Below are 13,051 nucleotides of genomic sequence, written 5' to 3'. Positions count from 1 at the left end.
GTACAGAGATGCAATGTATGATGTGGTGGTGCCTAATTATCTTGATTGACACATCTAGTAATAAACGTGTTCAAATGCCCATCCGAACATGATTTCTTTTTTGGTTCTGAGGAAAGTCTCGATTAAGTAGTGAATTGACTTTTGCACAGTCTTGCTAGAAAGCTGCCCCAATACAGCTATATGTTCACTATATGTTATCTTTGATGCATTGCAGACCTGCCCATTGTCGTATGAAAAGGTGTGACATGTATTATAGTCAAACTCAGGTACATCAAATCGGTCCTCAACGGATCCCCATGGATCCTAAATTGCTCAAGGCAGCACGAACAGGGGATCAGAGTCTCTTAGAGAGACTATTACCATCAGTAGCAACAACTGAGATAGCCATTGCAGTTCCTAACAACGGAGATGTTCTTCCAGCACAAGACGACCCAGAAGCCAGCATCCTCCTAGGAGTTACCATAGGGGGCAACACTGCCCTCCATATCGCCGCTACCCATGGACGCTTGGAGCTTGCCCAATTGATCTGCCAAAGAGAAAGGTCCCTCGTGGTGGCTCGCAATGTGATGCTCGAGACGCCGCTGCACTGCGCTGCAAGGGCCGGGCATCACCAAATAATCTCTTCAATCGTTTCTTTCAGCAAAGACGACGGAGCCGGAGTCGGAGTCGGAGTGGAGACGGTGCTGAGAGCAAAGAATCGTGATGGGGAGACTGCATTACATGAGGCTGTCCGACATGGCCATGTAGACGTTGCAGTGGTGTTAATGTCAGCTGATCCCGGACTGGCGAATATGGTGGACGAACGAGGTATATCTCCGCTTTATCTGGCTGCCACAGCAGGATCGCTTGCTCTTCTCCACGCCATACTAAGATCATCTTCTACAACACTAACAGCAGCATCATCATTCCCAGTATCTTATGCCGGACCAAATGGACAAACGGCTTTGCATGCTGCTGCCTTCCTCCAAAATTCAGGTACTGAACATTTCATTTCTCAATTCAGTTTAAAAAAGACCTGCAGCATCGCGTGGCTAACAGCAATTCAAGAAATGCAATTGCTATGTATTGTTAGACTAAAGACAACTATAAAATAGAAATTATTACTATAATCGAATGTTCATATACACCTCCTGCTCTGAATTTAGAGAGTACATATATGATAGTCTTTCTATACCGACAAAAGACCAGTTCAATTCCTCTCGAAGAGGGCATGACCTTTGAATTTTCTGAATAGTTCGTTACGCTTCGTTATCTCATGTGCTTGATATGCCGCAATATGAAGGATGCTTATCATCTATACTATCTTTAGTGTTTCATAAGCAGAAAGATGATGATTGATTTTCCAGGCCAGAGTCATGTACTTATCGATAACATCAGCTTCTTTTGTTGGCAATCTATGGCTTCACATTTACTATTGTTTATATTTTGAACATGCATTGATTACCTAAAGATTCCAAAAGAACATTTACCCACCTGAAGATATGTAACAGAGAGAGATTATGCACATGTAAATGGATGAGAGAAACCAGAAACCAGCCTTAAGTTAATACAGATGTATAAATTGTGAGCATTTAATGCTTCAAAGGCATGTAGTAAAAGTATGTTAGCTAAAAAATATCAAGTTGAATAAGATAAAGTTTGACATGTTATAAATTTCTACTACTAATCTGATTTGTCCCTTAACTTCATAGTATTCAAATTTTACACAGTTGCAAACTGTTCAAATTGTCGGTCAATATTGTAATTGCCTTAAGATTAGCAATGTATAGTAGAATAACTAAGTTATCTCCTCAAGGCACAAGATGTAAATTATGTTACCTTGTGAGTGCATATTAAGAAATCACCCACTCAACATACAATTTTGCAATGACGGATTGGTGCTAAATGTTTTCTTACTAAAGCTTATTACAGCTGCTAAAATGCTCGATTTCAAGTTACATACACTTTGAAGTCACAAATATAAGCACTCTTATATGTTGCATCATTCAGATAACATAATTCTTGGTCGCAACTTTACATGGAAGGCACACAAAAATTAGTATGCATCCACTTAGTTACACTATTCTGTTCCCATACGAAATACTGAAAAATCAAGAGGTTCGTCATATATAGCGTTAGAATCTAACGTGTTAGTATATCTGCTGTATGTTCTCTAAGTAACCTAGCATCAAACTGATAACCTGAATATGCATACACGTATTTATACATATCTACACCTTGGGATACTTGGAAGCTTGGAGAAAAGGTAGTTACAATTCACTTGACAAAATCAGGAAACTTTAAAATCAACTAAGATAGTGAAAAAGAAGTAGTTCTGAGAACAGGCTGTATGCAATCTTGAAATGGCTGTGTGTAACTTAATGGTCTTCATTCTCTGACAGCATATGGCTATGTATAATTTATGTAAACTTCATGAACAGAAATCGCTGAAGAACTTCTGAAGTGGAACCAAATGCTTGCACAAAGTGCTGATAATTCAGGGAGCACTCCTTTTCACTATGCAGCATCAACTGGAAATGAGAAAATGGTCAAACTACTATTAGCGCACGACACTTCTCAAGCATACGTCGCAGACTCAGGTGGCTTATTTCCTGTGCATGTTGCAGCTATCAGAGGCAGATTTAGTGTGATTGATAAGCTTCTCAGACACTGTCCTGATTCAGATGAGTTACTTGACAACAAAGGAAGGAATTTGCTTCATACTGCTGTCGAACACAGAAGAAAGGAAGTAGTCCGGTATGTCTGTGAAAGGCCAGAGCTTGCGAAATTGATGAATGATAGGGATTATGAAGGGAATACTCCTCTACATCTAGCAGTAAGTAGTGGAGAACAAGGGATTGTTAGTTTACTGATGCAGAACAGCAAAGTACATTCAAGTATTATGAACAAAGAGGGCCTAACACCTCTAGATCTTTCCATAATTGGGTCTGATGATGATCTCAATTATTATCTGGTAAGCCTCTTTCATATTGCTCAATCCTTTTAATCTCTATTATATGTTATGGATCATCACCTAGAGATCACTCATAGCAACACACTTCTTTTGTGTCTTAGGATATACTAAATCAATACATAAAACTGACAGTAAATTTAGCACAACAAAACTTCTCTTGTTCAAATTTGCACAAATATCATGTGTAATTAAATACTTGGAATCTGGTGTCAAAAGCAACATTAAGTTCTGTATCAATAGAATGTTGGAAACATAGTAACATCAAATTTCTTTACCATTGCAATTGTTACCAGAGCTTCATCTATTATGGCTGAGGAATTCCTGCAGTTTCTACCTAATAATCTGAACTTTTGAATTTTTACTCAATAGATTGGTGAGACTTTCATTGAAGTAGCAGGCAGTGACTAATTGATTACTCTCTTCTCAATCTTGGGTTTGATAAGTAGTATAAGTTACAATTATGATGTTGATTGAAAATTTATGTATTAGCTATACGATGACTTTGAAAACCCACTTTCTGCGACAGCTGACAGAGATTACGGAACCTAAAATTTTGTGGAATAAAACTTAGCACCATCCTTCTTACATTTATTAAGTTTTCGATCTATATCAACAAGATGTCTAGTTCGGTGCATACAGTTTCATTTTATTCATAAAAAGGAACTGTATTAACACTCACCAGTACGACAACTAACATGAACGGAATCAAAGAAAGGAATCTTATTTCAGGTTCAAAAGGAAAAAAAAAGGTATTCTGAAATTCCTTAATATCTATCCTCTTCTCTCTGTGCTAAAAATGCATAAGTTCCCCAAAACACTTCTAGAGATAGAGGGCAATCGGTAAGCGCTATGAGATTATGAAATTATAGCATCTAAAATGTAATAGTTTATGTTGCATAGTGCATGCTAAATATAATAGGTAATTTCTTTTTTTCCTCCTTTTTAATAGTTTACTTTCCTGTTTATTTTTTCCTAGAATCCATCATGTTGGATTCGTTGGTGCTTGGCACAGACCGGAGCTCTTGCAAGTCCTCGTCGGGTGGATCACTTTCTACGTGACTACATCATCCGGACAGATTTAGAGAAGGAATCAAAGAAACATGCGTACATGAATCAAAGCATAGTTATCGCCTCAGTACTTATTGCTACTGTAACATTTGCTGCAGCTTTCACCATGCCTGGGGGTTACCGAGCTGACGGGACGCCAACTCTAGCAAGGAGATACACTTTCAAAGCGTTTATAGTTGCAGACACCTTAGCATTTATTTGCTCCATGTTATCCACATGCTGGATCACTTTTGGTGGGTCGGTTTTGTTGCATCCTTGGTTAAGAAGGTACTATGTTGTTGGGTCTCAAGCTTTATTGATGTGGGCAACCAGAAGTATGGTTGCAGCATTTGCATTAGCTGTATATCTGGTGCTGGCTCCGATTAGCAACTCCATTGGAATTGTTGTTGCTGTCACCACTTCTACCTTATATTTGCTCGACACGCCTAATTTGACGCAGATATGCACACTTGCAATAACAGTCAAGAGCAGAGTAGGATGGACAGGATTGTTCAAATCCCGTGTTCTTCCGTTTGCCAGGAGTTGGGTACATTGGCAAGTAGATCTCAACATGGGAAGACGTATCTTTGCAAGGATACTAAATGGTTCATGGATTTTTATCATCATCTTTCTGATAGCATTACTTTAGCTTTTTTTTTAATTAAAAAAAAGGAACATAATTTTATGGAACTATATCTAGTTGTTGTTTCAGAAGCCAGGGGAACTCTTGAAATGGCTTGTAATATGACACTTATTTTTATACTAGTTTCTTGATTTGCAATAACTGGGTATCAGCCTCAAACTTACAGAGTTTCCATGAGGGAGGATCTTTGTTTTTTGAGTCCTTTAATAATTTTATAATTTCTCTCTAGTGAGTTGATTATTTTATGGTTGATGGACGTTTAATTCATTCATTGTATAATGCATGTGTATGATTATATATTATTGCAAGCGATTGCACCAGAGAAAGATTGACGACTGAGAACGGTCTTATAAACAACCAACGACTTAAAAGCAGTCTTTGATAGAAAACCAAATTTAATACAGTCAAAAACCTCTGGCATGCTACTAAAGTGAAAGAATTCCAGCAATAAAAAGGCACCAAAGTGAAAGAATTCCGGCAAAACCTGTCAAATTGGAAGCATCTGATGGTCTATTAGTTTAAGTAAGAGGAAGCCATGTCATTTGTCATTTTCGATCACAATGGAAAAATATTAAAGAATCAAGATGATAACGGTAGAAAAAAAGTAGGCACTCAAGATGACCACAAAGAATACACAGAGAGAAGCAAACCATAGATTAAAGAGAGTAAGATACGAGATTTACATAGTCCCATAATTTACCTATATCTTCGGGCTATGAAAAGCTTTAATTAATTAGTAGTTTCTCAAGCTTTAATCTCTCCCTAATATACTAAAGTGTTCTCTCTCTCAAAACCATCATACTTGATGCCCTAAAACTCAACATAAAGATATTTAAAGGTGTCACTTGAAGGAAAAAAATTTCGTGTGCGTTTAAATGCTTTTAGAGTAGTTTTTGACCAACATAAAGATGTCTTTTTTTGTATCATTTTTACCATGGATGGTCGTGCCGATCGGCACGGTCATGCCGACGGCATACCGACACGTGGCATAAGAGGTGTCGCACGGCACCCCTCCTAATAGCTTCGCTATTGAGCTCGTCGTCGAGCTCCCCGTCACCGCTGGCGTTCGCCGTCGCTGCTCGCCCGAGCTCGCGTTGGGTGCCCTAGCCGAGGGAGGGGAAGAAAGAGATCGAGAGATCAGCTAGGGCACCCCTCATGCCACGTGCTGATCTCTCTCTCTCTCTCTCTCTCTCTCTCTCTTTCCTCTCTCTCTCTCTCTCTCTCTCTCTCTCTCTCTCTCTATATATATATATATATATATATATATATATATATATATATATATCAATCTCTTTCTTCCCCTCCCTCGACTAGGGCACCCGACGCGAGCTCGAGCAAGCGACGACCGGGAGCGACAATGGTGAAGGCCAGCAACGACGGTAACAACCAATGTGGTACATTTTTCTCTCCTTTTTTTACGGTACGACCGACAAGTGCTGCAGCACGTGCCGTGCTGTGCCGACCGACAGTCGACACGGGCCATCCCTGTGGCACGACCATCATTGATTTTTACCTCTAGTTTTAAGTTTAAAGGAGATCATGCAATTAATCAGCTTTGAGAGAATCTATAATGGAAGGTACTAAATCATTTTGTGAACATCTCATCTTCTTTACATCTTGAAGGGTTTTATTTCAATGATCACTAAGACTAAAATATTAACCTCAAGAGTAATAAATCGTAGATTTAAACAAGCAAGACCATACAAACACCGTCATAGATATTGACGAACGATCTGTAACTCGATCGTAATTACTACATTTAATTTAGTAATATTGCTTGTGTTTGTGCTTGCATTTATGGTAGATCCATTCCCTATAGCATTTTAAATGTTTGGCAAAATAAGATAAATAATTGTTCTTCTCTTAAATATGAACTCCTTCTCGCCTAAATTTATAACAGAGAAAGTTGTTTCCACGAGTTAGGAAACATTTCCTTAGTCGTAAAGGACAAGTAGTATCATCACACACCAAAGTGACGCCCTCGGATAGATAATACCCACTGGTCCATAAACAAATATATTTCATATGTACTTTTACCACTAACCAGTTGTAATGGTGGACTTTCTTCAGCTTTCTACCACCATGGACAAATCTCAAGATTCCTTGTCTCTCTCTCTCTCTCTCTCTCTCTCTCTCTTCTTGAGCTTTATATTATACTAACTATATTTCTCTTGCGAAGACTTTAACTTTATTAGAGGGTTGGAATGGGTTGGGACCCAGCAGTGAGGACTTGACTTTCACAAGTACACATCCTGCCAGATTGCCAGTCCATCTTTGGAGGAAGCTACGTGCAAATGCATCACTCCTTGTTAGTTAGTATGATACTCCTCATAAATATAAATAAAAAATAAGTATATATATATATGAGAAGTTTGACTGGTGAGTCGCCAACGCGGTTTGACCTTTCCTTTGTGAATGGACCCACGATTCGATCAACTGGTCCTGTGGGCATTGTGAGATTTAGGAAAGTCACAAACTATCGGTTCTAATTACCAACCTACTCTACTGGTGCTGTTAGTTACTTTTATTATGACTAAGAATAATATTATAAAGAAAATTATCTAGTAATTTTAATAGTTTGACTTAACGGCTCGATAGTGTGGTTGATGATTCGGCAGTGCGGTTGACTTAGAGGCGTAGCTCGACAGTGCGACGACGCCCATGACTTGAAGTATAGACCAGACAGCTTATTATATTAACTAAAAGTTTGGTGGAACCGAACTGACTCTGTTTTTAAAAAAGATTAACCCATATCTAGATTTCGATCTCATAAACTATCATTCTAATCACTCAAGAGAGAATCAAATATCTCAATTATACACTAGGATATCCGTTAATGGACAAAGTCCAATTATTTTCACGATATCTAAACGAATATTTATTTAAATATTTCAAGAACAATTTATATGTAGATTTGAACATTGTGCATTTTTGAGAAATAATTATTTAAAAGAATGTTAATCCTTGAGGTCAAGTGGTAAAAAGAGTGTCACTAAAGCACTAATGGGAAAGCAATTAATGTTTTAGAAGTGACAAAAGCTTTTGAAATATATATAATCCAGAAGACTTACTTCTATTATTTTTCATCAATCATGGATTCATGCTACTTAAATTTCAATATGCTCTCCATGAATTTCTTTATATATTTTTTTTTTCTTTAATCTCATCCCACATTCTTTATCAGCCTTTAGTCATTTTCAGCTTTAGTTTCTCCTCACAATGTGAAAGTATAATAAGCAAGTGGTCAAAAATGGGTGAAGACTGAAGACTAGATGAAGCTTTTTAATGGCGGAAGTTGACTTCATCTGTTCTAAAACAACAACAACAACAACCGAATTGTTTTTAAAAAGAAAAATCATTGAGTACCCATCAAATTGCCATCCTTTTCAAACTCCAATCGTATTCTCTACGTTAGCAAAGAAGAACAACACTAATTTCAAACTCACACTCATCAAAAAGATCTAATTGGATAGTTCATCTTCTTTTCTTCTTATTGAATGAGTCAATGGGGGGAGGGGAAGGGGGGGTTAGAAGTACTCTAAAGCTCAGCATCAAGATGCAACTACCAAGCAAGAGTACAACATTAACCATCGCATTCCTACTTAATAAAAGATAGCATCCTCTCCATTCGATCATGAAGAATCTCTCAACCTATTGGACACCCAAAACCTTCTTCTTCTTTTAACTTCCAACAGTAACTATCATGCAATAATGGAACAATGGAAGTTTCTGTTACCATACCCTTTTAACTTTCAAAGAGGTGATGAATGAATGATTGATACATGTATTGTTTGAATGGTAATTTATTAATGAGCAATTGATTTGATGCTAACCAATTAGTTACCAAAAATAACTTTTATGTGTTGATAAATTCAAACGTATGTAAGACATTTTATATATATATGACTAGATTAATCGTTGGAGTGTTAACTTCTACTAATTTATTATTATTTTTATGTATTATTAAAAAATAGATAGTTAAGAGATAAAAATAAAATATAACTAATTTACTCTTACAATCTAGAAAAGTAATCGGTACTTTCGATTCATATGACCCGTACTTTCAGTTTATTTTATTTAGTATCATTTAATCTCAATTGTTGAATTAAGATAAAAAAATTAATAGTTCTTATTTAATCATTTACCTTTATCAGTACCCATTTTAACTTTGTAACTTTGTAGGGTTAAGGTAAAGATAAAAGGGAAACAAATTTGAAGGTCAATAATAAGTATATAGGTGGCGTTTAGTTCATATATAAGAATATTTTTTAAATATATTTATTAATTAAATATTTATTTTAATATATTTTGATTAAATTTTACATAAGATAAGATAAGTCGTGGGATAAATTATGTACAAAATCTTATCACCAATAGAGAGGTGTAATAAAGTTAATGTATATTTCGAAGTAAGTTTTTTTAATTAAAATTAATATATTATTCACAGTTTAGTAATCAAATATAAATTCTTACATAAACTATTTAAAATAATCATTATATATTCTAATAAAATAACTAAAATATGAGTAAAATTATAAATGTGCATAATTATATTTAAGAAACATGTAAAAGGTCATCTTTAAAAATTACTGTTACCAATAAAAATTATTATACTAAATAAAATAATTCTAAATTGAGGGGATGCATTTATTTTTTAATATGAAAAAATATACTTATCTAGAAATAAAAGAATATATGGAATTTTTTATTGTATTTAGGGGAGTAGGGAGGCCAATTAGTGCCATCAATGGAAATTATTAAAACATTACTATACTAAATAAAATAATTCCAAATACAGGGGTGCATTTTCTTTTCAATACTAAAAATATACATAAGTTTTTATTATTATTATTATTATTATTATTATTATTATTATTTGATTTAGAACAAGAAGGGGGGCTAATTAATGCTATCAATAGAAATTTATTAAAAAATAAATTTATTAAAAGATAGTTGAGATAACCCACGAAAAGATTATGACTATTATTTAATCAATTAAACACCACAAAGGACCAAAGTTTTTTTTTTATTTTCTTCAAATATTAAAGATTTTAAGAATAAATTAATAGGGACAAGTAGCCGTTGTGGGGTTTACTCTCATGCCGCTATTATCTCCAGCTTACTTTGCATGGACTTCACGTGTGGTTCATATTATCCTTATTTTATTACATAAATCACCATTTCATATTAAATAAACTTAACATAATCTTCATTAACCTTGTCGTATAATCTAGAAAAAAAAAATGTATCTTAGACTAATAATTTAATAAATTATACTCTAATAATAATAGGCTGCGGCACTTAGGAAAACCCTAACATATGTATAATTAATTTAATTTATCTATATGGTAATTTAGTAATAAAATATTTGAAAGGGAGTTTAAGGCAAGAATTAAATGAATGATAAAAAAGATTCGGTGATTTTAGTAAATGTTTATATAAAAAGTTAATAATATCCCAAAAAGGTGTCACGGAAATCTTCCCCCCAGCCGACGGTCTAGGACCCTCTATTCCTCCGATCCCGGCTATTTATTCCTATGCCACCTTTCTTATCCGATCCCGGATAAATCCGCCAGCTCATCCGCGTCCGTTTTACTTACCTCTCGACTCTCTCTCTCTCTCTCTCACTCTCCTTCTCTTCCTCCTCCTCCTCCTTCTCCCCTATAAATACACCGCTCGCCCCTCATCTCCTCCACTCTTCTCTTCTCTTCTCTTCTTCGTCTCCTCTACTCTTCGTTGCGACCTCTCTTCTTCCTCTCGACAGTTAGAGATGGCGGGAGGTGCGATCGTCAACACCGCCGGGGGCAAGGAGTACCCCGGCAAGCTCACGCTCTTCGTCCTCCTCACCTGTATCGTCGCTGCAACCGGTGGCCTCATCTTCGGCTACGACATCGGCATCTCCGGTACTAACTGAATACCGATCCCAAATATATTCCCCGATGCAGCGAGTAACTTGTGTGGCTAGATCCGGATTCTTACTCTCGTTTTCTCTTTTATCCAGGGGGAGTGACGTCGATGGATTCCTTCTTGAAGAAGTTCTTCCCGGACGTGTACCGGAAAGAGAAGGAGGATCAGAACACCAATCAGTACTGCAAGTTCGACAGCCAGATCTTGACTACCTTCACGTCGTCGCTGTACCTGGCGGCGCTGATCGCCTCCTTCTTCGCGTCGTTGGTGACGAGGGCGTTCGGGAGGAAGTGGTCGATGTTTGGGGGAGGCATCACCTTCCTAGTCGGCGCCGCTCTCAATGGTGCTGCCCAAAACGTTCTCATGCTCATACTCGGCCGCATCCTCCTCGGTATCGGCGTCGGATTCGCCAATCAGGTAGGAAGAAGAAAAAGAAATTAGAAACTAGAAACTAGTTTAATTCTTAGAATATTTCGCGATTTTGGTACTGGCTTTTTCTTCTCTTTTTTACTGCCTCTATTCTTGTATTCCGATGGATTTGGATCTCACAGCTCTGCAGCAGATCTGACAGAGGAAAAGGTCCCTTTTGGACGTTTTAAATTAATTTTCTTTCTTCTTGCACGAAATTTCCTTTTTCCCATTGGCCCAAAAAAAAACCCCCAAGAAGGAATCTATTTGAAAAAAAAAAAGTTAGAATCAGGATGAGGATTGAAGAGATGGTGATAATGGAGTAAAGTTTTAAAAATTATTGGTAAAATTACGTGTGGAGGAGTGTTGATATGGAAAAGATGAGCGATCTTTATCGAGACCAAGACTTTTTTGGATTAGTCTACTTATTTGTTAGAAATTAAGCGGAAGAAAGTCCAAAACGATGCGCTGCTTTCCTTCCTGTTCAGGGGCCCACTCGTATGCCTCCTGTTCAACAACCGTTTACTCTATTTTATTTTATTGTTTATATTTTTGTGAATTATCTTACGACTAAAAAAAAAAAGTGATGAATTGACGAAACTGCCCTTCTTGCGGTGTTGCAGTCCGTGCCGGTTTACCTGTCGGAGATGGCGCCCGCCCGGCTCCGTGGGATGCTTAACATCGGCTTCCAGCTCATGATCACGATCGGCATCCTGTGCGCGAATCTCATCAACTACGGGACGGCCAAGATCAAGGGCGGGTGGGGTTGGCGCGTCTCCTTGGCCCTCGCCGCCGTCCCCGCTGCCATCATCACGGTGGGGTCCCTCTTCCTCCCCGATACCCCCAACTCCCTCATCGACCGCGGCTACGACACCGCCGCCAAGGACATGCTCCGCCGCATCCGTGGCACCGACGACATCGCCGAGGAGTACAACGACCTCGTCGCCGCCTCCGAGGAATCCAAACAGATCAAGAACCCCTGGGGCAACATCCTCAGGCCCAAGTACAGAGCTCAGCTCACCATGGCCATCCTCATCCCCTTCTTCCAGCAGCTCACCGGGATCAACGTCATCATGTTCTACGCTCCCGTGCTTTTCCGGACCATTGGATTCGGCGGGGATGCGTCTCTGATGTCGGCGGTGATCACCGGCCTCGTCAACGTCTTCGCCACCTTCGTCTCCATCTTCACGGTTGACAAGCTCGGCCGCCGGAAGCTCTTCTTGCAGGGTGGTTCTCAGATGCTCGTTTGCCAAGTAAGTTTATTCCCCTATTCGTAGGGCCGATAAAATTAGTCAATTTATTCGCTGTTAGATAATAACTTGAATTTATTGGTGTAGATCGTGGTCGGAACATTGATCGCAATCAAGTTCGGGACGGACGGCGTGGCAGATCTGTCGAAGACCTACGCCGCCTTCGTCGTGCTCTTCATCTGCATCTACGTGGCCGGGTTCGCGTGGTCGTGGGGCCCCCTCGGATGGTTGGTCCCCAGTGAGATCTTCCCCTTGGAGATCCGGTCCGCCGGGCAGAGCATCAACGTGTCCGTCAACATGTTCTTCACCTTCGTCATCGCCCAGGCCTTCCTCGCCATGCTCTGCCACATGAAGTTCGGCCTCTTCTACTTCTTCGCCGGATGGGTGGTCATCATGACCACCTTCATCGCGTTCTTCCTCCCGGAGACCAAGGGCGTGCCCATCGAAGAGATGATCCTGGTATGGAAATCTCACTGGTTCTGGGGCAGGTTCATTTCCGATTCAGACATCCATGTTGGAAACCTTGAGATGGCCAATGGCAACAACAATAAGAACAACAACAACAACAAGACTATTGTTTAGCTTAAGACTGCAAACATAGATTCATAGGTGGTAATGTACTGGAGTGGCAGTTTTATTATATATGTATGTTATGTTTTAGAAAGAGAATACAGAGAACTCTGTAAAGCTTTGCCCATTTTATACATATATATTTAGATATTATCCTCTTAATGCTGCCAAGAGTTCAATCTACTGTTGTGGAGTAACTCTCTATATTTTTATCTGAATCATCATTTGAGTTCGTGCATATGGAAAGCTGCTTCTTTTGGAGCAGGTTGTGTC

General features: G+C 38.4%; 2 protein-coding genes across 3 annotated transcripts; both read left to right on the top strand.

The window, feature by feature from the left end:
- Positions 1–221: 221 nt before the first annotated feature.
- Positions 222–4,737, top strand: LOC140759422 (protein ACCELERATED CELL DEATH 6-like). Of its 2 annotated transcripts, none has more exons than XM_073095985.1 (3): positions 222–975; positions 2,421–2,953; positions 3,966–4,737. In XM_073095985.1, the coding sequence occupies exons 1-3, from the start codon at positions 231–233 to the stop codon at positions 4,647–4,649; spliced, it is 1,962 nt and encodes a 653-aa protein (XP_072952086.1). In that variant the 5' UTR covers positions 222–230; the 3' UTR covers positions 4,650–4,737. The 2 variants fall into 2 exon arrangements, with proteins under 2 accessions (XP_072952086.1, XP_072952085.1); XM_073095984.1 differs by having other exon boundaries at positions 3,930–4,737.
- A 5,427-nt stretch (positions 4,738–10,164) lies between these two features.
- On the top strand, positions 10,165–12,940 carry LOC140758935 (sugar transport protein MST3-like). The gene is made up of 4 exons (XM_073095342.1): positions 10,165–10,546; positions 10,645–10,967; positions 11,582–12,211; positions 12,296–12,940. The coding sequence occupies exons 1-4, from the start codon at positions 10,414–10,416 to the stop codon at positions 12,788–12,790; spliced, it is 1,581 nt and encodes a 526-aa protein (XP_072951443.1). The 5' UTR covers positions 10,165–10,413; the 3' UTR covers positions 12,791–12,940.
- Positions 12,941–13,051: the final 111 nt, after the last annotated feature.

The sequence above is a fragment of the Typha angustifolia genome, chromosome 4 (genome assembly GCF_048772165.1).
Source record: "Typha angustifolia cultivar Huaian chromosome 4, ASM4877216v1, whole genome shotgun sequence".
NCBI classification, from domain to species: Eukaryota; Viridiplantae; Streptophyta; class Magnoliopsida; order Poales; family Typhaceae; genus Typha; species Typha angustifolia.
This window is presented reverse-complemented; position numbering and strand designations above follow the sequence as displayed.

Coding starts and splice junctions, on each gene's coding strand:
- LOC140759422 (XM_073095984.1), top strand. CDS start 231: ATGAAAAGGTGTGACATGTATTATAGTCAAACTCAGGTACATCAAATC. Junction 976..2,420: donor TGCCTTCCTCCAAAATTCAG/GTACTGAACATT, acceptor CTTCATGAACAG/AAATCGCTGAAGAACTTCTG. Junction 2,954..3,929: donor ATGATCTCAATTATTATCTG/GTAAGCCTCTTT, acceptor ATTTTTTCCTAG/AATCCATCATGTTGGATTCG.
- LOC140758935 (XM_073095342.1), top strand. CDS start 10,414: ATGGCGGGAGGTGCGATCGTCAACACCGCCGGGGGCAAGGAGTACCCC. Junction 10,547..10,644: donor CTACGACATCGGCATCTCCG/GTACTAACTGAA, acceptor TCTTTTATCCAG/GGGGAGTGACGTCGATGGAT. Junction 10,968..11,581: donor GCGTCGGATTCGCCAATCAG/GTAGGAAGAAGA, acceptor GCGGTGTTGCAG/TCCGTGCCGGTTTACCTGTC.